The 27,656-nt window shown below is 43.9% G+C and overlaps 1 protein-coding gene and 1 long non-coding RNA gene across 2 annotated transcripts in view; one reads left to right on the top strand and one right to left on the bottom strand.

Annotated features, from left to right (window-relative positions):
• The first annotated feature begins 2,365 nt into the window (after nucleotides 1-2,365).
• Msp300 (Muscle-specific protein 300 kDa) overlaps nucleotides 2,366-27,656 on the top strand; it is a 91,618-nt gene continuing 66,327 nt past the window's right edge. Inside the window, 13 exon segments of the mRNA XM_076389959.1 lie at nucleotides 2,366-3,038; nucleotides 14,535-14,596; nucleotides 15,459-15,554; nucleotides 15,630-15,713; nucleotides 15,833-15,925; nucleotides 16,572-16,750; nucleotides 17,151-17,553; nucleotides 17,639-17,785; nucleotides 17,864-18,404; nucleotides 18,532-20,215; nucleotides 20,294-20,402; nucleotides 20,638-21,682; nucleotides 21,760-27,589. Of these exon segments, the coding sequence (XP_076246074.1) occupies nucleotides 2,381-3,038; nucleotides 14,535-14,596; nucleotides 15,459-15,554; nucleotides 15,630-15,713; nucleotides 15,833-15,925; nucleotides 16,572-16,750; nucleotides 17,151-17,553; nucleotides 17,639-17,785; nucleotides 17,864-18,404; nucleotides 18,532-20,215; nucleotides 20,294-20,402; nucleotides 20,638-21,682; nucleotides 21,760-27,589 (10,931 nt within the window). The 5' untranslated portion in view covers nucleotides 2,366-2,380.
• Nucleotides 5,141-5,833, bottom strand: LOC143185924 (uncharacterized). The gene is made up of 3 exons (XR_013002970.1): nucleotides 5,824-5,833; nucleotides 5,481-5,773; nucleotides 5,141-5,393 (listed from the first exon to the last, which is right to left on the bottom strand). It is a non-coding gene; the product is annotated as an uncharacterized LOC143185924 (long non-coding RNA).

Genomic DNA, 27,656 nt, shown 5'->3' with positions numbered 1-27,656 from the left:
TGTAGGCAAGAGAAAGTTTATTATCGATAGCTAGTTGTATTCGCTTTTTTTATCGAGCCAACGTTTGTTTTTGCTGATAAAGTGAGACTATTCCGACAGAAATTCATTGAAGAGCTTAAGCAGAATTAGGATGATCCCCACGATTGCAATGTGAGCATTTGATAGTAAATATCTTGCAGCAGTTATTTTTATACATGATATCAATTTAGATTGCTTGATAGGAAGCTGAAGTTTTCGGAGTATTCAAAATACATCTGCGAGGTTATCATACACTTGAACAGGAGAAAATATTTAAATAGAAGTTGATGTTTGTCCAAGTAATATCTGGAGCAATTAAATGGTATGCAGGTACGTGACTGAACGCAACATTTATTGTACGACTCCAAACTCAAATTAAAAGTCATAAATGAAAGCACGTCGAGAAGATAATTCAGTCACAAGATAATGTTAGTCAGGCAAGTCACGACACTGCTGTTTTATTTACTAGTTACGATTATCGCGTCGAATGTACATTACGCAACGACGATACACTAATAACACGTTAATAGTTTACGGAACGTTTTACTGATAAAATGTGGAGCATTTCTTATAATCTCCTACGACTGGTACAACTTCTATACTTATCCTCTTTGTATTGATTTTACATACTACTTCAAAATGAATTCTTTTTGTGTTTTCTTCTTACTATATTCTGTAGTAATCTCACTATAATTATTCATGAGGCATAGAATGAATAACTGAAAACTGTGTCCGTAAAAATATATTGGATTTCAGTCGTAGCTCTAGGAAATCTTGTTACACCAGGTTAGTGCTGTGTATTCTCAAATATTTGCTCACTCATGCTCCGCATTTACGACTCCTCGAAACTTTATCTATAGATTAACAATACCCTTGATATAATTAAGCCTGTGTGGGTGTCCTTTTCAATTTTCTCTGCAACCCTCCACCCACAATTTCTCTTCACCCATTACAGCCATTCAAATACTGAATAGCTCCAAATATTCCACGTTTCCTAGTCCACTAAATCAAATATACTTGCGTCACCGATGCAATCGATCCCCTCCACGCATAAGAATGTTAAAATAAGCGAAATCACTGATCCTCAAGTAAAATTGAAGACTCAGATACCCGCGAAAGTGCCAAAACCTTCTTGGCAAATGACAGGACATACAAACACCCATTCATTATCGACGTCTGCTTAGGTATTCATTAACATAACTCTGCGTAAATCGTCTGCAACGTTCATCAGCTCAATCTGAAAACTATTTCACTCATCAGTCTCAAATTTCCATCCTCAAATCCATCTCCCTCGCACGTCTACAAAAACCCCACCCCGACCACAAAGTACCCACGATCCTCCGAATCAGTTCCCTCCCTTACTTAAACCTCCCTCCCAAAACTCACCCCCATCCAAGACCATCGACCCCGTCACCCCTTGGTCCCCTATTACCTCACCTGTACTCGACCTTCGACTCATACCCGGAAGACGTCATAATCCCACTTGAACGGGCGGACACATTGGCAGAGGCACGATCGAGCAGGCGCGTGTTCAAACCAGCGCCGCGGGAAGTGACATTTAAACCAGTCGTAGGAGAAGGACGCAGGATAAAGGCATCGATCGGCCGGCGTGTTCCCACCAGGAAGGTTAGCTTCAGCCAACGCAGCTCGCAGAGGACAGACAGACAGAGCGAAGGGGAGAACAGTACTGAGCGGCGGACCTAGAGGACGTCGCTGAGGCGTCCAGGCGCATGGCTCCGGTTCGTCACGGACCTCGTCATCGTGCCTGTCCTCCTCGTCGTCGTCCTCGTCATCGTGCAATGCGGATCGTCGCGGGCACGGCGTGGCGGCGAGGGGCGTAGGAGGGGCACGGGGGGCACCGCATGGCGGAACGAGGTGGGGACCCGGCGAGAGGTCGGCGAGAGAGGCACCAATATCGAACCGGCGGCCGTGGTGCGCGGCCAGAGTGCATTCCGTGAGCGGTAGACAAGCGTATCGCACGTAGTCGCGAACGATATGGGTGCGTACGTAGCCCGTTCGAGGTGAAGCTCGTGCCTGGAGACCGAGCACGAGTGTGACGAACTGGACACGTGGAAAAGGGGCGAGGAAAGAGACGGTTGGTGGTGCCCGACCGGCGAGCAAGGAGTCTAGGGACGCGCAGAGCAGGCTCTGCCGATGAGACGCTGCGGCGGCGGTGGTGGTGGTGCGAGTAGGGTGTGGTGTGCGGAGAACAGGTGTCCACGAGCGCAGCTCGACCGTGAAACGAGCAGGAGCCGGAAACAGACGGGGCCACGGCGCCGTGTCGCGAGGCGGCATGAATTTCGGCCCGAGGGACTAGGCGTCCTGGTGGCCAGTAGGTGCAGTAGGTGAGAAGAGCCGGGCGATGTCGACACCGCCGAGGGATGGGAGTCCTGCCAGCCCTGGCACGCCACGTGGGGCCAGGCTGCGGGACAGGGTGAGCTTCTTCGAGCAGGTCTGGTCGGGCGGCCGCGCTGCCAGCTCCGAGGAGCTGTTCCAGGAGATCGACGGGACCAGACGGACCTCGGGACAGTTTCGATCGCCCACTGCTCCCAGACCCTGGTCCAGAGGCAGCGACTCCTCGTTTGAGGAGAGCTTCGAGAGATTGATCGAGGAGGGAGAATTGAACGGCGCTAAGGTGGTGAAGTTCGAGAAGATTACTGTGAGAAAGAGTATCAAGGAGGTTGGCCCTGGTGGCGTGTCCCATCATCGAATCCTCACGGAGTCTAGTAGGACACCGAGCGAGGAACACGCCCTCGAGGATTCTGCTTATCAGAGCCATAGTCACGGTGCGCCTAGCCATGGTAGCAAGTCCAGCTCCGTTACTTCGTTCACGAGATTCCCATCGGAGGAGAGTTTGTCGCAGAGGAGGGGCAGTAGCCCTCAGCAGCATCTAGGACCGGACGATCGAACACCGTCCGAGTGGTATGCCGAATATCGCAGCCAGAGCTTCCAAAACGCCAATAGGATCGAATACGTGCGCAGTAAGAGCGAGTACGATGCACACATCGCTGAGATTAAAGGTACTTTTCTGTTGCTTTCTTTCTGCCTCCGAGAAAGCTGACTGGTTTTTGGGAGTTGGTTCGGAGGGGTGAAGGGGCTGGAGTCTGGTATACGGAGGGATAGCGGGGGTGTGCTCCAATCAGCAGGATTGAGGAATTTGGGATGTGGCCGTTGAGAGGCTAGGGAGTTAGAGTTATGTAATTTTAGTTTTGGTTTCTTGGGAAATGTTAGGCTTTTTTAGAGTAACTGGGGATGGAGGTTCTGACTTATTTCTGCAAATTTTCTATTTTTTTTAGAATGTTTTATTGAGGAGACCACTTAGAATATTTCATGACGCTACAATGACAAATTCAAATCGACTAAATTACAATATTTAGTGATTGTCAACATTGCACTTGTTCTATCAGATATGAATTCTCATCGTATGTAATCTACCATGATTTGCGTTCAGTTTGCATTTTCATAGAGCAACAACAAGTCACTTTGAAGAAAAATATCATTTACGATTTTCTTCTTGTACTCGAAAATCTGAAGTCTTTTTAAAAGCTTGTTTTTGATCGATTTGGAACAAGCTTTTGTCAAATGACAAATACCATAATATATAGCCCTCAGCCCTTGTTCCAATTAAAGTGAATGAGACCACCGTGACGATTTCAATTTTCCCTCCCACGCGTGACTTTAATTTTCAATTAAAAGGCCATCAGCCGATAATTGATGTTGCTACGGTTCGCTAAGTCTTCCTAGTTCGTCTGGGCGATACGAGACGCGACGACCGACATCGTTCATCGACGATCATCGATCGTTCCCCGTGGAAATTAAAATAAAATTACACCGTTGACCCACATTCATCGACCGCACACGGTGGCAATTCATTACTCATCCGTCTGAAAGGACGAACTCGGCGTACGTCAATTCTCTTTGCTCTTTTCAGCGTCGACAAGGGAGAGCCACGCGAGGCGAGCGCCATTTAAATCAATGATCTCGGAACCGACGACCTCCTCCTCGATCTTCCGTCCCGAGGGACTCCAGGCTCCTCTATTCTTCTCCAAACGCGAAAATTCATTTAAGTCTGCGTAACACAAAGTCAGCAATGCTTGAGACGTCACGCGGTTTAATTCGCTTAAACTGTTCTGCTTTAAACCGACTCACGTACTCGCTCGCGACACACACAACACGATTTCTGCGTGAATCGAGGCTTTTTTCTTGCCTAGGAAGTACCACAGTCGAGGGACTCGACTTTTTTGCGATCGATAGTCGCTCGCCACTGTTAAGCAGTGTATTAGCAATTCCCTCGCGGGGACCCTACAACTTTTCTTGGACATCGACTGCCGCGAGTGTCGGTGCCCGCCTAGATATAGCACAATGCTGTATTTCTTTCCGCAACGACAGGTTATCCGTCGGGATTAGATAAGAGGGCGACGTATAGTTCTCAGCCATTCTACTCGCTGTATTACGTGACCAAGAGAATTGGCTCTAACGTTTGCAGCTTTGTAGTGTCTATTCAGCAGCAGACTCAATAATAATCTCAGTCTCTAAATCAATGTCTGCATTGTTTGCAACTCGTTTCGCGATCAGGAACAGAATCGTAGTAGTAGGCATGTTTGCTGTTTATAAGTAGGACAAGTGGGGATAGAAAGCGCTCTGTCTCTCACCTTGATTGATAACGCTAATTTGCGGTTGATGGTGCCCACACTCACCACTGTGCATTACGTGGGATAAACTGGAAAGATCAGTAGTGATCGGTAAGTTTCAGGGCCACGGTCGCTGCCACTGTTACAGAATAACTTTACCACGAACGAAACGCTCGTTTCTGACCAGATAAACGGTGTCTGGATTCAGCAGGCTGATGATGTCATTATGGTGGTCGAGATAATTGAGGGATCAGGTTTCTGGACAATTCGGGAGAATGAAGTCAATATCAGGGTTAGGAGTGATGTACGTTTGATGTACAGGATGTTTAATAAAAGTTGGACGTAACTTCAAACGTGAGCATGCAAAAAGAAATTGGGGTTCCTCGCAGTTTCAGTGGCAGGAAACAGGAACAGCTGGTGCAATGAAAGGCAGCTGTATTTAGGACGTAAAGGCGAAGAGTACATGTGAACCTTTTTATTATCATCGCGAGTTGAATGTAGGTCTGATGTCATGATTGTGATACAGGTTTTTATTGAGTATGAGTCGGACACTTTTATTACATTTTTTATTAGGATGATCAATCACTTCATTAATTACGGTTGTCTTAATTATGTTATACTGTAGCAGTGCAAAAGAATTCTTAATAAGATGGTGAACAAATCAGTGACACAAACAGGAAGATATCAATAATATTATCAAGGCGAAGCTCGCGACCAGTTCACAGTCATTCCACTTGATCTAACCTGAAGTCATTAATGGCAATTTATAAGTAAAGATGCACTAATGTTCATACAAAATTTTTATAAAAAGTGTTGACACTTTCACTTAACTTTTTCTTAAGCAAACCATCAGAGAAGAAGTGTGACATGTAAATATTTAAGGGTCGTTGATTGAGCCAAACTGACATCATACACACTGGTAACATTGTCGCACAGATTCTGCTTAGTCACTAGCTTCTTCGCAACATGACAGCTATACTTGCCAGTATGGTTACCAGCGACATATGTAGAGGCTGTCGCAATTGAAACACTCACATTGATATTCAAATAGTGGCGCTCTCGTACGAAGATAAACATCCGCACTCCATTGTCACTATCGATGATCGAAGAATCATAATTGCAGTCTATACGTTTATAGAAAAAATATTCTCCCATAAAAATAGCAACAGCAGACGAAGTAGCATTAAAAAAATGTGCAAAATTAAAATTCAACCCAGCCTTTCATTGCAAGTCTGGAACACATCACCATTAGCATCGATCACCAGAGCGCCATAATTCAGCTCGACGTCACTCTACCTATCCGCCATTCTGTAGCAAAAAAGAAATCAATAAAATAGCAATTTAAAAATTTCTAGAAGTCAGTAATACTGATAGACAGCGAATGAAGGCTGGCGAAGTTATCTTGCTGGAAGAAATTTCTCGTTAAAAAATGAAGGAAAAGTGGAATGAGGTTGTCATAGAAGTCAAAGTAGAAGGTACCCCCCGAATTAAAAGTTACTCTGAATTTGACGAGCTGCGATATATTTTGGCACCGGTTCTTTTAAGTCGACGCCACCACGAGGGATCCGTACGTAAACGATTACTCAATGATCGAGAACCAGGGCAACGAACCGCTGATCTATTCCCCGCGAATAAATAAAATGAAGCCTGTTAGGTCAAGATAATGAGCAGCGCCGTATAAACCGAGCACTTGCACCCGGTGTCAAAGGCTACTAGTTACAAGTATGAACATTTGTGTTTGATCTTCTAATATTATGAAGAATATTATAGAAACACTGTTGCCTCCTGTTTGACATGGTATCCTCGAGACTTCCACATGAATATCAATAGAAAACGTCGTTAAGAAATTGGTAGAATTCTCTCTTTAAGTCTTTCGTTCAAGGTTCAAAGATTAATAAAGATCGTCTCCTCCATATCTACATCGGTTTAATAATTCCAAGTATTATTACTCAATATTTACTCCAATTTGGTGGCACTTAAACACTCGTATAAAAACAGTAGATTCAGCCTTAATTAGGTCTGTTGATATGCAAGAGCGTAAAATCTTTGGATAAATGAGTCGAGCAACGTCGTGCAGTTTAAGAAAGAGTGGAAGCGAGTGAGGTCAAGGTTGCCAGCAGTCTACAGTTATTAAATCGGTTACCCGAAGAGTGGCCACTCTGTCCACTTCGAATTTCGTTAACGCGAGGCACGCACGAATCCTTCGAATAATTAAAGTCCCGCTGTTTCGCTGAAATTTATAGGTGTCGCGTAACCTGCTGTGCGCATTTGAAAATATTACATCAGCGCTAATTTTGCTCGTGCGCCGATAAATGATCTCTGAGAACGCGACGCGAATAAATTTGTGCATCTTGCATTACGACTTCGTGGCGAAAATGAATTTTGCGATTGAACAATTACCTCGTTACGATACTATCGTTCTTATCTGGAGTCGCAGAAGAACACGAAAAAATGGGAACAACGGTATACGCTGGAAGTTACGAGCAGCAGCGCGAATAAAAGGGAATTGGAATTGAAAAGGCGTAAAGGTCGCTGGGTCCGTGATCAAGCGTGCAAAAGTCGTTTATCACCTGCATTCGAGAATGGAAAAATCGTGGATGGGTCACGTGGAACGAATGGCAGAACATTTGACACGATCGAACGCAGTGGCGTGTCGCGTATAAAGCGTAATGTGGTAACTCGTACTAATAGTAAACGATGACGTTATTGGGCGTCAGTTCAAGGCTACGCTCTCAACCGTGCTCGCCTTCTCTACAACCTCTTTGCCTCGGTCTCTCCTCCTCTGTTCTCCATGTATTCGTTAATTTCTTCTCCCTCTTTCATTCATTTTGTCTGACTATGTCTTTTTCTTCACTCCATTTGTCTGTCTCCCTTGGGAGCATGTTGGTTTTTTACAATTCTACTCCTTTCACTTTTGGTCGTCCCGTGGTCTGATTCTCGACTCTTTTTATTTGGGTATTCTTCATTGTTATTATGAATCGTAGTATATAAAAGGAGAGGTGACATTGAGAAGTGTTATGGCAGACAAATTTCGGCGAAAAGGCTATTAAACATGATTTAGAATTTTTTTTCTCTGTGATGGCCATTCTTTTCAGCCACGTTATTAAATATTTACAGAACTGGAAATAAGATTTTTTCAAGCCTGAATGTTGTGTAGAGGAAATGACTCTTATCTAGGTGGAGGTATCGAGACCACTTCAAGGTTAATCGTACGTCTATTAAGTGGAACAGTAGCTTTTTTTAAACGATGCTAGTCCGTCTTACATTCAGTTCAATGACGCTCGGCTTAACATCGTTCACAGACAAACAAGGTACAGCGATCTTCAAAGAGCACAACATTATTCGATTCAAAGAAATCATGTCACTAGTTACAAGGTACTGAAACCTTCCAAGAATTCTCAAAAGGAACAGTGATACACAATGACTCTACTTCATCCAATGTTAATGAGTAGCCCATTATTTTTTTCACAAGAATTACAAATCTTATATCATTCATAGTAATCAGAGGTCAAAGAGATCTTCCTCTCTGATATCTCAGAGATCCTCCTACCAGATACTCGCATCTGCCTTCTTCCTCCCGATAGCGATCTCTTTCATCTCACTCTCCTGAGCAATATCACACCTACACCTATCTTGTTTTCCTATTATCTGCATTTACCTACCTTACTACGCCGCTGCAGCGCGCAAAGCCCATCGCAAGAGGCGCTAAAGTGCAGCAGCGTGCGAATTAATGAGGATGAACGACTTGGATGACAAGGAATCGTTGCAGCCTGCCAATCTAATCGGGTCGATCGATAATCTCCTCGCAAGATACCGTTCATATTACGATACTTTAATCGTGAGCGAAAGACAAATTCGATCTGGCCTCGTGAGGTAGACACAGGCGTTGTTCCTGGGTAATCGGATTTCATTTTTTATCAGACCTCGCAGGCGTTCACGATCTACTTTATTTATGGATCTCCTACACCTTCTGCAGCTCTTGAGTGTCGTTTTAGTGTGAGAAGTAGAATTTTTGTGTCGTGAAACTTCCTATAGTACAATGGTCTGATATATGTTTGACTGTTCCACTTTATTTGGAAAAATTTGTTAGGGTAAATAGTGTAGGATGAATTACCTGAGTAATTTGTATCGCTTTAGCGATGAAAGGTGCACACAGTGCACCATTTTTCACGCACGTTGCGTGCAGGTGCGTTCCCTTTCAGAAACGGTTGGCAATTATCGTCTACGGTGCTCTCGGCATCTTGAAGATTGAATGGAGTGCTCGTTACTAGACCAGACGTGGGCCTAGCACCTTGCACGAAGCGATTGTCTACACTGAGGGCACGTGATAAACGCCGTTAACTCGCAACGACAGATAGCTCAGAAATTCCAGTGCTAACTTCATTCAGCTATCGAATAAAAATCGAAAGAAGAAATAAAAAATAATAAAAAAATAGGACTGGATTAGAGAAGATCATTTTTGCAGAAAACACCAATGATCATTTTCCCATCCAAATAAGATTGACGTCATCTCCAAATTCGCGGACTCTATTTATACAAAACGGCAATAAATCGCTACCAAAGTAAACATAATAGCCGAAGCTATAATTAGAGAGCTTGGCAAATGCTATTTATAGAGACGATACTCGAGTGAAGTCGATTGCTCGTTCCGAGAACCGAGCGACGACCGAAAAGGTTGCGATGCAGCGATGCAACCTTGCGATCGACGTGATCGCGATAGCGAAAGAAATGCCTCCTTCGCGCTCTCGACCCCAATCGGTTGCGCGTACGCGAAGAATTTACGAGCCGTTCGAGGACGAGGGAAACTTAATCGCGGCGCGGATTTTAGCGACGATCGGGAGTTTCTGCACTGGAGGCATGCGAGTCGTCGGCCCGCACGCTACGATTTCTCCAATTTGCTTGACAAGCACGCGCCCGTGGCCCACGGCATGCGATCTTACCTCATCGCCTCTGAACGCTCATTAGGAAGTAATTAACAAACAATCACGCATGCAAACACACGATCGGTCGTTTTTAATGGAGAGTGATCGTGACGTACCGCGAGCAGCGAGCAGTTCCTTGGACAAACGAACATACAATCTGTTCTACCTAGGCCCCTTTGCTAGCTGGATGTGTGAGATACTTGCTGGGATTCGGGATTGGTTCCTGCAGGTGCCTGTGAGTGGAGGAATAAATGAATACGATTAGTTTTTAGGAGTACTTAAGTGTGAAGCTCTTACTGCCAAGGTACTCGTGTATGAATATTTGAAGGTGTGTCTGGGGACTCGAAAAAGTGAATGTGAAAAAATTCGTTCTTATGAATATAAACCTATGATAGTGGGATGATGTATACTAGTTGTTCAAAAGGCTCAGAGTTAGTGCACAAAATTCACGCATAAGATCCAATGCTCAAATATATCGATACTCAAACTTTTCACAATCCTCAAACGCTCTTCAGTATGAAGAAATCACGTTCACATCGAATTCAAAATTTTGTCGATTACCCGCAACAGTAACACAGTTCTCAAAGAATCGCGAAACAGATAATTGGTTTCCATCGACGCAGAAATCGCCAGCGTGGCGAGAATCATTGTTTTCAACCGTTAAAACTTCGACCCTCGAAAACCCGATTAGGCGCATGTATGCAACTGCATGCACGGACAAATGGCGTGCAGTTGCATTCGATAATTGGAACTCGACTTTTACGTTCTTGCAACCGGGGCCCTTTTAGAAAGTCATTGGAGAGAACGTTATTATCGCGCTATACTTGTTGCTGAGACTGGCGACTGGCTATTTTCGTCCACAATCATCGCTAAAAACAGAAGTTAAGAAGACTTAAACGCACCTTCACCTTGGCATAGGTATTTCGGACCTTCAATGATCACACAGAGGACAAGAAACATGCAAAAGACTCAATGCGTCCGATTTGTAGCGACCATGTTAGTTACTCCATCTGTTCAATTAATCAATTCTCTTATCGTGCAACAAATGTCAAGGTTGACTCCCCTTATCTCGATGCATTTTTATTCGTTGCAGTCAGTGCATAAGAGTTTCTTCCGCCAGCTGGATGAAAATAGAAATGGTTAGGTTTTTAATTAACTGGAAGAAATATAACATGACACCGTGAGTTGTTTATTCAGCAAGTTGCTTTAAATTAAGGAATTCATGATGACAAGTTAAAATTGGTGTCGTGTGCTTTGAATCTGTTTGTCGGTCTCTCGAACCTTTTCCTTGATCTTCGCTTCACGAATGACAGAAACGCCTCTTGAACATCCGTGTCTCCATACCTTGTGATTGAATTGAGTACAGCTACATGTAAATATAGTGTACCGCTGCTGTAATAAAATCACGCTCGTATATACGGTTTGATGAACCAAAGGAAATCGTAGATTCGTTACGGATATCGTTTGCTCTCCCACGATGAATTCAATAGCCTTCGGAATAGCAAACCCACACTGGTTATAGTTTCTTTTGCTATGCAGTAGCCTTAGAATCCTTTCGATTAAAGTAGTCCAGGAACAAATAATTATAATAATTTTAAAAAAGGAAGGAAGGAAAGGAAGAAATCCTATTTCTAGAAAAGATTTGAAACTGCGATTTCATTGAGTTAGTAGGCGGGGACGATTCTATCCACTGTACTGAATCGCAGTCAAGGAATTGCAAATGGGGATAAAGTCATCGGTTTCAATCTACCTGGAAGGGGTATTCAGGATTTAAATCGATTCGCCACTGAATCAGTTTACGAAGAACACCTTCGCGATACCGCAGAAGGGACACGATTGAGGCTGAGAAAAAAGAAACGCACGGATACCGCAGCCGATTTCCTCTCTCTCGAAAGACGCTATCGAGTATATGAGCTCATCCACGAGAATTTGTCCCACTTCAACCGATCGGCCCCTTCTTCGTTTTGCTTCGGCTTTCGACATCGTGCAGGCCCGAGACGAGAGCGCTAAAAATACAAATTTATGTCCGCCTTATGTGCCCCTACCTCTTTTCCTGGAAAAAACGCTTGGGAGGGGGGAGAAAGGCAAGATAATTTTAAATGTCAGTGACGATCGAATGGTAAAAGAAAAGGGGAAGAAAAGCAGAGAAAGATGAAGAGGATGCTACCACGCTTCCGTTGTTAACGCAAGAAAACTATTATGCGCCACTGATTTCATGAACATTGAGTAATAGTTATTTAAGACGCAGTCATTGGTATAATCTTCTTTTTTAGTTACAATATAATCGACTACTAATAATAATTTCTTCTTGATAAATATTATTTGCCGAAAGAAGTTCTATTCTGATGAAATAACTAAAATGTTCTTTCTGACTTGTGTTATTCTGTGCAAATAAAAATGCTCCATCAAAGACACGGAGTAAGAGATGAACCAGGTCGTATCGCAAACAGACACTTTCTAATAAACTTGTTTGCAGTCCTACTAATGATCGTAAGTGATATACGCGGCCGCCATATGACGTTCAGTAAACGTCTGTCTGTCTCGAACAGGCATCATCTACTTCATTTTTATTTCTCCTGCGAGCAACTCGCGCATTTTCTCGAGTAATGAGAGACAACGTAAAAGTTGCAAGTATTCTGACCTGGAAAGATTAACAGACTTCCATCGTTCGTCATTCAATCAGGCTTCGCTCTTTTATGATGCACTTCTACATGCGAACCGTACATTCTCTTTTCGAAAACCATCAGGCTTGATCGTATCGATACACAGGGATCATATTTCATCTGAATTTATAGTTTCTCCTCCAGCATTCAGGATTCCCGTTACAATACCATTAAATTACCAATAAAAACTGAATCAGTAGCAATTTACTTATTAGGATATAATCGCTTGCTAACACCTCGCTTTTATTTCATTTTTTCTTCTCGTTTCAATCATCTATGGGAACCGACGAAGCCTCATTTAACTACACTAGTTTTTGTCACGATTACTTTGATCACCTAGCGACAGAGACAGACGGTGAGCAACTAAATTGCACACTTCATCCAGAACCTGTAATTTCACGGCGTGTTGCACGTGCATTTCTTCTATCGCGCGCTTCGAGTGGATACTACATGCACTATGAATTAATCAAGTGATAACGATGGAACTCGTTTGTCGCTGTTTTGTCTGGTAACTGTATCTCGCGGAAAGAGTTAAACAATTCATAAACGCTCTTTTTTTCCTTTTCTTTCATTGCATGAAACATTCGAGGAAAAACTTTCACACGAAGTTGCCTCGGGAGAATGCATCCACTGCACTCGAGGTGCAAAGTGACAGAGGTGCATTCGCATCACGTATGCGTGCCAACAGCACCGGAATATGCGTGTGCACGCTCCTTCTGCTTTTAATTGACGGCCAGACTTGCAATTTTCCTCCTCCTGCTCCTGTCTTACTTTTATCCACCTCGATCCATCGTCTTAGTAATCGTTGCTGAAATATAAGCCACGGATCCCATAAAGTGTTATTTGTAATCCCACTTGCGATCGAGATTGCACTGATATCGTTCTAGATCGTGCACGGTTGGAACCACACGTTGCTTTTTCGCAAGGACTACATAATTACGGACTCCGTTGCATTTTATCTTCTCTGGGGCTGAGGGGTGCATAAATTATGAACCCTCAGAAGGCTGGATTGCTTGTTTTCGTGGGCTTGAGTAGTTTCTTGAGAATTTCTTTTCGGTAAATTTTAGGAGATTAGTGTTTTAGCTTCTTGGATAGGTTTCTACATTTTTTTAGTATTTGTGGAAGGAATTATTAAAAACTTTGACAGCTGAGACTAATTAGAATCGGTACACCAGACAAATACTTGAGCAAAGAATTAGTATAGTATTATTTAGGAGTGTGATTCATGCTCGAGGGATATTTTAAAGATCGACGCAAGGATATTAGTGTTAACTGCCAATGAGGGCCCTTCAATGAAAGCGATATACGTTCCAAGCTAAATTTGCAACGCAAAAATCTAGTTTCAGCCACTTTGCCGCGCTGCATCCGTGCTACTATCGTTCGCTGAATTTTTCATGCGACCCTTTCTTAAAGCTTTCGCCCGACAGCACTTGAAAGCACTGTTTCTAACGTGATTTGCAATTCACGCGCGCCAGTAGTGTTCACGAGTCTCCGCAACCGACGATGACGTAATGCGAGCCAAGACTGAATCATTTGCTTCGATATTGCATTCATAAACCTGACTAGTTTTCTTTTGATCTATGTTATCAATGTCACCGACATGTGTAGATGTCAGTATTATTCTTAGCCTCGAAGGGGATACTGCTTTTTTATGACACCTTTTATTTCTTGCACCTTGTCGATATTTGCAGCAGTGACATTCGTGTCCAGTAGATCTTGAATAAGGGGAATGTAGTTTCAATATGAGATATGGTTTCCGTGCGTCTTTGCTCGCTGCAAGGACTGACATAATTCCTTTATGTAACCGCGTATAAAATTTTTCATTTATCTCCGATGACACCGCCAGGCGAAATCGAGTGGAAGGCTTCAGACAGGGCAGCCTTGGGGTTCGGCACGTTCTGAAGATTAATGACGGCAACCGCATGTGGATCGAATCTTTTGGATGTAGAAAATAGGACGGGATACGCGCTTCTGTAAACCTTGGAAAAAGCCAGCTATTTTCCGGCACGACTGAGAGCAGTTTCTATCTTTACAGAATGTTATTCAGTATTCCTTAACGTGGTGATCTAGAAATGACTTTAAACAAACTTAATTTATCTAATTCCACATAGTGAAATACTGAATGCAGAAAAACCTTATATGAAATTGATAAAATTTTTAATCTAGCCTTTTTTATTTCATTCAGAATATTTTCATAAAATATTCAGTGGAAATTGAAGTTGTACTCTCTTCTCTGCTCTGAAGAATATTAAATGAACGCATAATTTTACTCTGAATTTCTTCCCTTTTTTTTGTTTCAGACGAACAAGAACGCGTCCAGAAGAAGACCTTCGTCAACTGGATCAACTCCTACCTCTCTAAGGTGAGCGAACTTGCCAGTTTCCACTTGGAAACAATTCCTACACCCTCAGAGGCACGCGAGCAAGTGCAGACGCCTCCGAACGCTTCGATTCCTCCATCCGTTGAACCTCTTCGACAAGAATAGGCTGAAACATTTTCCCATACACAGCACGTTACGCAAACTTCTTTCCTGTTCGTCGTCCCCACGTTATAATAAGGGCATCGTTGAAAATTACCCCTCATCACGAATATCAGAAGTTGGCTGGGATAACTCGTGCCTGGCTCGCGAGTCTCGATACCGCTTCCCCCTACTTCCGCACTTCCGGATACTTCGAAACTTGAATTAGAAATCCCAGAGCCGCTTCCGCGCGACGTGCATGCCCCAGAAGCGGCACGACATTGCGTTCAGCCCTGTCCCGTGAATTTAAAGGCCCTGGCAAGGAATTTTATGGGCACAAGAGAACCCCCTGTTCTCCTCATCACGAACTGCTCTTTATCTCCGTCAAAGAATCATTCTTGGGGATTATGCTTTTGCTGGTTCCTTTCGGGAGAGAGATTCTTGGGTTCTTAGGTTCTTAGGTCCGAGAAAGTAGACACGGTTTTACAAAACGCTGAAGCTTGTAAACTTCCACGAGGGATTTCTGATGTAATTTGACGCGAGGTTTCGAACTTGTCGCTATGACTTCATTTTCGCGAGACCTCGGGAATATTTTGCATCTGAAGTCCTCGAACACTTCGCTCGAAACATGTATTTGTTCATATTTTTGTATCCTAGAGGTATAATCGGAGGAATATTTCTTTTTCGCGGTGCTGATAAATTATGGTTCTTGAGAGAAGTAGCGAGATTATTTTGAGAAGTATTCGATGATTGAATTCGCTTCCAGAGAATTCCACCGCTCCGAGTGGAGGACTTAATCGAGGACCTGAAAGATGGAACCCGCCTACTCGCGCTGCTCGAAGTGCTATCCGGCGAGAAGCTGGTGAGTCCTTATAGCTACGAGTAATTCTGATCGATAGAACGCTTTTTACGAGACGGAATATGTTTCTGTTTGTAGCCGGTGGAACGGGGCCGTAATCTGAAGAGACCGCATTTTCTGAGTAATGCCAATACTGCGTTACAGTTCTTACAGAGCAAGAAAGTGAGTAGATACTTCAAAAAAATTCGCCAGAATTCTGTAGAAAAAGCTGAGACTTAGAACTGAGTAGAACTATTTTTTCTTGTAATTATTCATGCTTCGTGTTTCGATTTTTTTTACAGATTAAGTTAGTAAACATAAACTCATCTGACCTTGTCGATGGAAGACCGCCTGTGGTGTTGGGCCTAATATGGACTATCATCCTGTACTTCCAGGTAGATATTCTTCTACTTGAATTTTTACTATGGAAGCTACGCAAAGAGCACTCTTACAATTAGAATGCGGTAGTTGCTTAAATACGACTCTCGTGCCACGTGTAATATCGAATTGCCGCGTTACGAAATACATAGGTACGATATGTAGCACTGCAATCGTTTCAGCGGGGATTAATTTGCGAATCAGGAGGATCGATGAAATGTTGTCGTATCTTTTCTATACTTAGTTCTCTCAATTAGAGCTTACTTCCCTTCTCGAAAGGGATCGATAACACAATTATCTCTTGAGTCTTATCGAGTAATTGTCCCTAAATAAATTAGTCCTCGTTTAATGCGAAGTGAATTACTTTCCATCTCTGCTAACCGTGTTTATTCTACAAAAACAAGCTACGATCGAAGGATCGAAGGAAGGTGAGTAGCTATAAAGAATCAAAAGAAAAAACCGTTGCTGTCTAACTGGTCGCTGATCTCTTGATCAGACGGAGAGTCTTTAGAGAAAGTCCCTGTGTACAGAGGAGAGTGTGAACGATGTACCATAGCACGCACTTGCATGATCTTTACGCGTCACATTAGTTCGCACGCTAGATCCCCCTTCTTACCGATTGCTCGACCACTACCGAGGTCCACTCATCCATCGTTTTTCTAGATCGAGGAAAACACCAGAGCTTTGGAGTACCTTGGACATACGTGGGGCAGTCAGAGCAGCCTGGAGAGTCTGAGCACCCAGGGCTCCGCGGCCAGCGAGAGGAAACGCATAAGTAGTGAAAAATGGAAACAGGGTGCCAGGAAGACTCTGTTGCAGTGGGTCACCAACGCCTTACCAAAGTCAGTATTCACTGAATTCAAATTTTCCTGGGGTAACTCTGATAAAATTCAGTCAATAGTGTATTGGATACACTGTTACACACAGGTGTCAACAATTTCGAAGGCTGATTCTATACGCTAAAATAAGACAAAACTAAAAAATCAGGATATTATACTTAAAGCTTTATTTTAGAGTTATGAATTGTTATAGAAACGTCCAAAGTTTGGCACTTCAAGTGTGTCTGACCAGACATTTATTCTATTAGCTTCGCTGCGTCTGACTTGGCTACTGCTCGTCGACAGTAGAATAAGTCCCAAGTCAGACACACTTTAAGCTTAAAATTTCTGACATCTGTTGAATACCCTCTATAGCTCATATCAGTTAATGTGGACATATATGACTAACTTAACTCCTTTTCAGGGATGTTGGCATCCAAGTTCGAGATTTCGGAGAGAGCTGGCGCGATGGCAATGCTTTCCTGGCCATAATTGACGCAATCAAGGCGAACCTAGTGAACATCGCAGCCATGAGAGAAGCCTCCAACAGATCTCGTCTAGAGACCGCCTTCCAGGTGGCTGAGGTGGAACTCGGCATTGCCAGACTTCTCGACCCTGAAGATGTTGACGTTCCTCAGCCTGATGAGAAGTCTATTATGACATACGTCGCCCAATTTTTGCATAAATACCCTGAACCAGGATCCACAGCTGCAGACTCGTTCGCGGCTATACAACAAGAGTATGATGGACTGTTAAATTGGCTCACTGATAGAATCAGATACTTGGAACCATTTGATAGGACCAATTCCTTCCCATTGAACTATGGGGTAAGTTATTTTGAAGTTCCCTCTTTTACTGGAAATAATGTTCTTATGGTTAAGATATAAAACTGACTTGGAATTGCTTGTTCAGGATTATGTTGCCTTAAAAACGGAAGCTGACCGACAGCTAGTGGTGTATAATAAGCTACAGCGCCTTGTGGAGACTCCTAGCATGATAAGTATCACGCGAGACTCCTGGAGACATATACAGAATTTGTGGAAGGCCTTTGAAGTTCTTGTAAGTTGAAAGAACAGCACAATTTATACAGAAATAGTTTCACTAATAATTCTAATTCTCTATTTTCAATATCCACAGATGCTGCACTGGCTTTGGCTCCTGGATTCTGCTTTACCAGGTGAATTAGGCGAAGTAGGTAGATGGCTGGCTCGAGCAGAGGCCCTCCTGATCTCAGACGATGACATACCCGAAGAAATGACAGAAGAAACAGCCACGATAATATCAAACAAGCTAGAGGATCATAAGAAATTCTTCCTCGACCTGCCAGCCATGACAGAGCGGTTCCAAGCTGCTAGAAACTCCCAGCTAGCCCTCCAAGTGCAACCACAGCAACTAAACGACATGATGGCTCGATTCGAGAGCCTCCCGGATCGCGCAGCAAAGCGTAGGATCCGATTAAAGTTCCTGGAGCACAAGTGCTGCCTTATAGCTTTCTTGTTCCTAGTTGAAACGAAGTTGAAGGGATGGAGCGTGAAATATGGCACCGAGGAGAAGGTGCACCAGATGCTGGAGCAGTATAGGAACTTTGTGTCTCGAAATAGAATCTTCCAGGAATTCCAAAAGGCATATTTGGATATGCAACAAGTCGTCGAGGACTATAAACGCGAGGGGAATGTTGGTAAGTGATGTACTTGAAGATTAGATTTCTTCTACTAGTTGCTTTATTCCTATTTTGTTCTACTTGCTCCTCTTGCCCGAGATTCCTCAAGTTCCAGATGTGAGTATATAAATTTCAAATGTTCCAGATCAAGAAGAACGCTTAAGTATCGATCGCTTCATGCGCGAGACTGGCGAGAAGTGGAAGAGTGTCTCAATGGACCTGCGTTGCGTACAAAGTATGCTCGAGGAAGTGGTAGCATATTGGAGACGATGGAACGTCGTCTCTGATGAGTTCGAAGCCTGGCTAATACGCGCTGAACCTGCCTTAAAGCTACCAGAAGAGGAACGAATGGAGTTCTTCCAGGACATAAGTGTATGGAAGGACAAACATCAGCAACTATCAGACACAGTCACTTTCTTGATCGCTACCTCTGATGAGCCTGTTGCGTTGCAACTGAAGCAACGATACTCGAACCTCACGTCAAGATGGGAGGCCCTGTTCCAAGAGGCCAAACAGTATATGCACGCTGGTGACTTGATACGAAATAGAAAGGACTATAGAGCAGGAGTGGAGACCCTGCAGAAGTGGTTGAGGAACGTGGAGTCTGCTCTGGCAGCCACTGATCTGACCACTACAGAGAAGATTAAAGCCTACGGTGAGAAGCTTCAGGTGTTCCATAGTGAAGTTGAGGGCATTGAAGATCTCTTCAAGAGCATCAGCAAGAAGTTCCAGAACCTGATTCAAGATCTATCTCGCGATGAAGTGGACAAGATGATGAACACCCTGAAGAAGGAAAAAGAGGCTCTAGTGAAGGTTCGAGCTTTGATACCAATGCAACTCCATTTGTATCACCAACTTCTGGTGCAGCAGGAGTCCCTAGAAGCTGGGCAGAAGGAAATCGCTACCTGGTTAGACGAAGCAGAGAGGATGTTAACCAGTATAGACCTCTCAGGTGGAAGGGAATACATCCTAGCTCAGTTGGACCGTCACAAAGCCTTCTTCTCAAGGACTCTCTACTACAAATCAATGTTAGAGTCCAAGAATAAAGTGTTCACCAGCATAGTCAAGTCTGTAGACAGCCACGCTGATGTTGACACTGCCGAAGGTGGCAAAACTTTGAGAGAGTTGAACGACAGATTCAATAGAGTGTCCCAGGCTGCCCAGTTGTGGGAGCAGCGATTACAGGAAGCTGTCAGATGCTGGACCAAGTTCAAGGAGTGTGAGAGACAAGTGTCCGAGTGGCTGTCAGTAGCAGAAACTATGATTAATGACAAACATACCGACAACAGACGATCAATAGAGTACCACAAGAACTTCTTCAGTAACGTCAATGAGAAATGGATACAGGACTTTGTAAATGCTGGCCAGGACTTGAAAAATATCTTGCCTGTTGAACAGCAAGCTCCCATTGTGGAAGCAGTGGAGGCTCTTCAGAAACGCTGGAAGGAGGTGCTCACATTCGCACCTCTTCATCTAATGAGACTCGAGTTCCGTCTAGATGAGACAACGTTCCTCCATTACCTGAAGGAGATCGAGGTCGAGGTCAATTCTGAACAGCAGGCGTTGATGAAAAATGACAATGTGGAGAGTATTCTTCAGCGCAACAGAGAGTTCTTCGTGAATCGTGGAACAGTGCTGGAAGTGGAGAAGTGTCTGCAAACCCTGAAGAAAATCAGCAATGCATATACTCAGCTGCAACCAAATGACAATAGTTTGGCTGACGCTGTTCAGAACGCTGAACGTCTTTGGGAGGATTCTGCTCAGAGAGTGGAACGTTTGAGGGATCAATTGAAGCAAGTGCCTCAGCAATGGGCTGCCTATAAGAAGAAGTTAGTTGATCAAGCTTTAATATGAGATTGGATTGATGTTTTCGAGATTGTTTTGCTATTGTCGTACTTTTGTTCCAGATTTGATGAAATGGTGAGATGGATGGACCATGTAGACAGCAATCTCAGGACCATACTGCATGAAGTGAACACTTTGGAAGAATTTGAGACCGAGAAAACCATATTCCAGGTAAGGACATTTCTTCTGTCGACAGAAATTTAATTGTCTTGAAAACCTTTTACCCAGAACTTAAATATCCTCCCACATTTTGTCTTTGCTTTCCTCGTGGATAGGTTCAGCTCTTAACGGTAAATATATAACTGCATAAAATAATTCTGTTCCTCTGTAAAATCAAAAATAAGGCTACAAAATGTCTACATGACTACAAGATTAGAAAATTAAATTATAATAATATTTTTTCCAGAAAATATGTCGCGAAGCAGACAGCAAGCGTGAAGAAATGAAGTGGTTGGTTCAAACCCTGGATAGCCTGACCTCCAATCGTTCAGATCACGAGGCTGTCTCAGAGCAGAATCGTCTGGAGCTGCTGATCACTCGTTACAAGAATCTGATACCCACTATAGAGATTACGATGACGAAAACTGATATCTACTCGAAGAGCTACACTTACAGGAAGGAAGTACGCGAAGTGTGCACTCTATTGCGCAAAGTTCGCGAGCAGTCGAAGATCGACGTGGTGTCTGAGAGTCCTGAGACTCTGCAGAGTGCAGTTACCCATCAGGAAAGTCGTCTGAGTCAACTAGAGCAACAGAGACCCAACATCGTCAGCATGTTGCAACGTGGTAAAGACCTTCTGAAAGACCAACACGCTCCTCCATTCGTATCTATGGAAGTTCAACAGTTGGAGTCTAGCTGGAATGACACATACGGTCAAAGTGTAGAGACCTTGAAGTCCCTGAAGAGTTCACAGAAATTGTGGAACACCTATATTGACCAGAAAGAGGAGATCTTGAAGTTGATACAGCAAGCTCACGAGGAATTGAGTAGAATTGAGTCTGCCGTCTATTACGATGCTTCCCAAGTGTCCTCTGATCTTCAGAGCAAACAGGACTTCAGCTCATCTTTGAGGAAGTCAGCGGAGGAATTGCTGAAGAAGCTGCGAGAAACTTACAGCAGTTTGACAGAGATCACTCCGCAGGAAAGGAAAGAGATTTTGAAGAAGGAAATTACAGTGACAGAGACGAAAATGGAGACCACTTTGAAGACTGTTCAAGAGAAGGTTGTTTATCTTCAGGAACACAGCACCAGGTGGAACAAGTTCCAAGCGAAAATGAATGAAATGCAGATGTGGACGCAACAGAGCGCCCCTCAGACGATTGCAGACATTGAGAATTTGTCGACGACTCCTGAAGAGATGGTTTATAGGACTGAGAACCTGCAGAAGGAGATTCAGGAGAAGAGCAAGGTGCTGAAGTTCTTGGAGGAAGAGTCTCAAAAGCTTGTGAAAGGTAATTGTCTTCCACTTTCTACACTAATAGTTAGTAGTTTCTTTTCCTTCTACTAACAATCACATTTCTTCTTTCAGATACTACTGACAGCCCTCCAGGCAAGCAGCTGCGTAGTGACATCATAAACCTCGAGAAAACCCTTGAGACCTTGCAGAAAAGCATTGTGGTCCAGCGACAGACAGCAAAGCAGAACTTAGAAACTTGGAAGGAATATGAGAAGGGTATCCAAGAGCTGAAACCCTGGATGGAAGAAGCAGAATCAAAGGCAGCCACCATAGGCAGTAAACCTGCCACTCTGCCTCAAGCAGCACAGATGCTGGAAGCAGCCAGAGCTTTCGAAATGCGCTGCCAACAGCATTTCCCTCAAATCCAGGATTTATCTCTTATCAGTCAACGAATCACAGGAAAAACATCAGCCTCAGATGAAGTCGATGCTGTTCACACACGCTGGAACGCTGTTCATGATATAGCTGTACAGACAACGACAAAACTGGATAAATTAGTCACTTCTTGGAGGAGTTTCGAGTCTGAAATTAAAGAATTCAACGAATGGCTGGAGAAGTCTGAGAAGACAGTATTGGTAGAGCCAAATACTCAGACTCCTGAGGTAGCAGTACTGGAGAAAGAGTTGGCACGTCTGAAGGACTTCAATAAGACAATATCAGACCACCAAGCTCAGCTGATATCCTTGACCCAAGTGTCTGACCACATCAGCCATGGATTGTCCCTTGAAGGCGCCACCAATTTGAAGGCACGAGTTTCTGATATCAAATCTAGGGTCAGCAAGCTGGCAGACACTGTCAGATTACAGATCAACAAGGTATCTGATTCTCTGCTAGCTCGTCAGGAGTTCCAGATGAAGATCACTGATTTCGAGAACTGGATGTCGCGACTGCGGTCTAATATCGCTGAGATCAGCGAAGCTACGGTAGATACTGTCGATACCAATCTTCAAGCAGTTCATGCGTACATTCAAGAACACTCTGAAAAGCAACCTGCCTTTGCTGCCATCTACGAAGAAGTCAAGCAGCTCTCCTCTAAGGGATCAGTTCTGGAGGCAGCTGCCTTGGATGAGACCTACACAACCTTAGCAAAAAAATACAAAGCGCTGGAGGATGATCTGACACAAAAGAAGAAAGGTTTAGAGAAGTGGATAGAGCTGTTGAGTTGGCTGAACGATGCCAATGCTCAGTTGAGTCATTGCAAATATGAAGCTGAGGCTAGGAAGCCGACCATAGCCGACTTGGACAGATTTTCTTCAGAGTTGCAGAGCATATATAAAAAGATCGATGGTTGGAAGCAACATGTCTTGCCTGAGTCTACTGTTGGCATTCAGGTTCGAGACAAGCAAGGGAAACCTCTATCTGCTTCAGGTCTCTTGAATGATTTAGAAAACAAAGCTCTGTCTTTGAAGAATGAGATATCAGCGAAACGTGACAGATTGGAGAACCTGGGTACCAGGTGGAACAACTTCAGAACCCTGCAGCAGAATATTACAGAGAAAATATTAAATACTCAGACTGCTCTTCAGGAAACAGTCTACAACGTGGATTCTTGTAAACAATTAGCACCTGCTGTGGAAAAGATCGATCGGCTGATCGAGGAGCACCAGAAGAGAGAACAGGAAAAGGAAATTCTACATTTCGAAGGCAGCTCTCTGATGAAGGAAGATCAAAGATCGACAACCAATATCCAAGTTGTCCTATCTTCTGTGGACGCCAACTGGGAGAAAGTCAACGAGCTTCTTCGAGAACAGAGGAAGAAATATGCTGATATGAACTCTGATTGGAAGGTCTACGAAGAAGCCAGGCAGAAGCTGAAGAAGTTTATCGAAGAAGCAAGTACTATGTGTCAGTCTGTGAAAGGAGTCCCCTACGATGTCACTCAAGCGAACACAACTTTAGAGAAGCATAAAAAAGCTCTGGAAACGTTGAAGAAAGGAAAACAATTTTTGGATAAAATGGATTCTAAAGCCCAACAGCTCACGAAGGAAGCATCTCTCATGCCCAGATTCAACACTGACTTAATTGAGTCTGACCTGAATGAATTTCGACAGAAGTACCAGGATACTTACAATGATATTAGCGAGAAGCTGCAAGCCTGTGAGTCTCAGGTGATCATCTGGAAACAGATAGAAGATTCGAAACTAGAACTGACCAAGTGGCTCACTAGTACTAACGATGCTCTCACTACTGCCTGTGACCGATTACTAGATGCTGAGAACTGTCAAGCCAGATTGATAAGGTACAGAGAGGAGCTCCCAGGCTATCAGCAACTCTATCAGAATATCGTCACAAAGATCGAGCAGTTGATTAAGCTGAACAACGACTCAGATATCCCAACATTGAACGCTTTGCACAAATTGCTAGATGACCAGTTCAAACTAGTAAAGAGTTCTGCAGACAAATTGGAGGCTTTGACATCTACTATGAACGAGAGAGAGAGGACCATTAGGCAGGAGATGAAGAGGTGTGGTGATTTGATCTCAAAGATCAGAGAAGATATAATAAAGTGTGATGATTTAACTGGCGAGAACACGAAGATTCTGAGTCGAATCAATAAGTGTCAGGAATTGAAGACCGAATTAGAACAGTGTGATTACGCTCTGTCAAAGGTCGAGGAAACCCTGACGACAATGTCTACAGAATACCCAAGCATTTCCAGGTCGAGTCTGCCGAAGGAACTCCAAGCTCTTCAACTTCGTCGAGATGGTGTGGCTAGTCATGCTAACAAAGTGATAGCAACGTTAGTAGCGTTCTTAACAAAACTGTATCATGAAAAGTTCGGTGCTCTTCAACGTATGGTAGCGACTCTGAAGGAAAAAGTGGCTTGGTGTGAACCTGAACAGAGCAGCGATCGCTACAACCTTGAAGTGAAAATGGCATCACTGATGGACGTGGAAGCTGGCATTGCAGACTGCACTGCCAGAAAGGAAGACACAGATAATTCCTTAAAGCTGTTGGCATCTGTCGAAAGCGCTGAGACCATGGCTGCTCTGAAAGCTGAACGAGACAAAGTTGACGTCGACCTGGAGTCCCTGAAATCCAGTTACAGCAAGATAAAGAACGACCTGGAACGAAACATAGCCCTATGGCAGCGTTACGAGCTAACATCAGAGAATGTCCTGTCCTGGTTGAAAGAGAATGAAAACAAGATCAGGGCAGAAGCCTCTACGCTGCTGAATTTGGACGACATAGAGCAAAAGATTTCAGAGATGAATCAAGTGCAGAGGACAGTAATGGAGTACAGTTCCGAACTGAAGGAGTTGACTGCCCTGGCAGAGGACATCACCAAAGTCAGCTCAGAGTCTCGGGTGAATCAGTACATTGGACATCTCAACACTCGTTACGATTATGTTCTCAAGTTCCTGTCGCAGCACCTGGAGAGACTTAAGGAGCTGAAGGGCAACAGGGATCAGTACCTAGCGAACAAGAAAAAGCTGGAAGCTTGGATAGAGAATGCTGAGAAGATCCTGAAAGCTTTCGATGAAATCACAGGACCAAAGCCCATCACGTTCTACCAATCACGTTTGAAGGAGCTGAAAGCCTTTGCTGAGGAGAGAGAAGTCGGTCAAGCCATTCTGAATCGAACAGCCGAGGCTGGAGAGGCTCTGTTTGCGAGAATCACTCCAGATCAGAGGGAGATGATCAGAACAGAATTGAGGAACTTCCGTAATCGCGTGGACGCTATGGCAGATCGTGCTAACGTTATCTATAAGAAGATAGAGAGTGACATGATGCATAGATCCTCGTTTGAGGATAAATTCTCTCAAGTGAAACAATGGCTCGTAGATGCCCAAAATAAACTAGGAGAGAAACAAGAGCTACTACCAACACTGCAAGAGAAGAAACTAGCCCTTCATTTGTACAGAGCTGTAGCTCAGGATGTCACTGTTCATAAAAACATTCTACAGCAGCTCCAGGAAAGACTCAGCACAGCTCCAGACGACGATGCTAGTGAAATGCTAGGTAATGTGATCGAAGCTTACGAAAAACTGTCTAACGAAGTGGAAGGAAGAATCAACATCGCTGAGAAACATGTCTCCAACCATGAAGCTTACCTCCAGACCTTCGAGAAGACGAGGGACTGGATTAACACAGTGATAAACGAAGGAACACCAATTATCGAGGACTTTTCAGTAGAAAGAGACACAGCGGAGAACAAAATCGCTGCCATAGAGAATTTACTGCAGCAGAAGACAGAAGGGGATCGAATTCTCGCAGACTGTAACCAACAATTGAACATCGTTCTTGAGCAGACTTCTATACCAGGTCATCCAGCGCTGTTGTCCAACTTCGAGCAGCAGAAGAAAATCTGGAAGGAGTTCCTGAAGCGTTGTATCGCTGCCAGAGACAAGCTGAAACATCTGTTCGACCAGTGGTCCGAGTTTGAGAAGATTGTAGAAGGTTTGGAAGCCTGGATCAAGCAGATGGAAACTCAGCTGAAAGACCAGAGCCTGAAGAGCACTGAGGAAGCAAAGAGGGCGCATCTGCAGAAGCTGAAGTCGCTGGAGGAAGCTATTATTGCTAAAGGTGCAGAGTTCAATGCTGCGATTGAAAGGAGCCAAAGTATAGAAGCTGAGGCTGACCTTGCTACGAGAGTCTCCAGACAGACTACCAAGTACCAGGCTATCAAGAATCAGATAAAAGAAGCAGTGATGCGATATGAGCAGTTCGTGAAAGAACACAATACTTTCAATACCAAGTACAATCAGCTGTTACAGTGGATCACAGACATTCAGTCAGAGCTGAAGAAGCACAGTGAAATTGTGGGTGATCTATCAGTGCTGCAGAGTAGACAGAAGCTTATTCGAGACCTCAGTGACACCAGAACGAAGGAGAACGCTCGTTTCGAGTCTGTGATCGATCTTGGCGAGAAACTGTATGTCCATACCTCTCCAGACGGCCGAGAGATCATCAGACAGCAACTGAGAAACCTAAGAACCTTATGGGATGGATTCTCTGAGGATCTACAGACGACCATGCAGAAACTGGACCAATGTCTGATGCAATTTGCAGAATTCTCCCTGTCTCACGAGCAACTGACCGCTTGGCTTCGGGATGTTGAGCGCGCAATGCATCAGCACACAGAGTTGAAGTGCACTCTGGAAGAGAAGAGAGCACAGCTGCAGAATCACAAGATCATGCATCAGGAAATTATGTCCCATCAGTCTTTAGTAGAAAATGTCTGCGATAAGGCCCAGCAGCTGGTGGATCAGACCAAAGATACATCTCTGAATGTTTTCCTTCCATCTATCAAGCAACTATTCCACAACATCGTGGCCAAGTCAAAGGATCTGCTTGAAAATCTGGCAGATTGCGTAGAGAAGCACCATCGTTTCAATTTGCAAGTAAAGAGCTTCTCCGATTGGTTGAACGGCGAGAGGGAGAAGCTTGCCGAGTGCAATGACGTCACTGGAGAACGCACTGACATTTCTCGAAGACTGGCCACTTTGGCTATGCTGAAGGATGATCAAATGCAGGGTGCAGAACACCTGGGGAAATTGAAGGAACTTAGTGACACAGTGATTAAGAGGACTGCGCCAAAAGGATGGGACGCTATCAATAAGGAGATCACTGTTTTGGAGAGCAATCTTCGTCAATACTTAGGCGAGATAGAATCGGTGGAAGATAAACAAAAAGCAGCCTTGCAGAAGTGGCAGGACTTCGAGGATAAATTGGAAGCACATACTAGGTGGTTCTGCACGATGGAAGCTGCGTTCAGAGATCAACAGCTGCAGCCTACCTTAAAGGATAAGGAGGCTCGATTGCGCGTCTTGAAGGAGAAACGCGATTCTATAATGAAGGAAGAGTCTAAGATCGATGAGTTTGTTGACAAGTCCCATAATCTGCTGCATGCAAGTGGTGTCGAACGTATTAAGCCACTGATTTCTCAAATTAGTAACAGGTAAGTGATTCAAATAAAAATTGTCTTCTCTGCATCATGAAATCCTAATTTTCTACGTAAAAAACTT

Source organism: Calliopsis andreniformis, chromosome 12 (genome assembly GCF_051401765.1).
Source record: "Calliopsis andreniformis isolate RMS-2024a chromosome 12, iyCalAndr_principal, whole genome shotgun sequence".
NCBI lineage: Eukaryota > Metazoa > Arthropoda > Insecta > Hymenoptera > Andrenidae > Calliopsis > Calliopsis andreniformis.
This window is presented reverse-complemented; position numbering and strand designations above follow the sequence as displayed.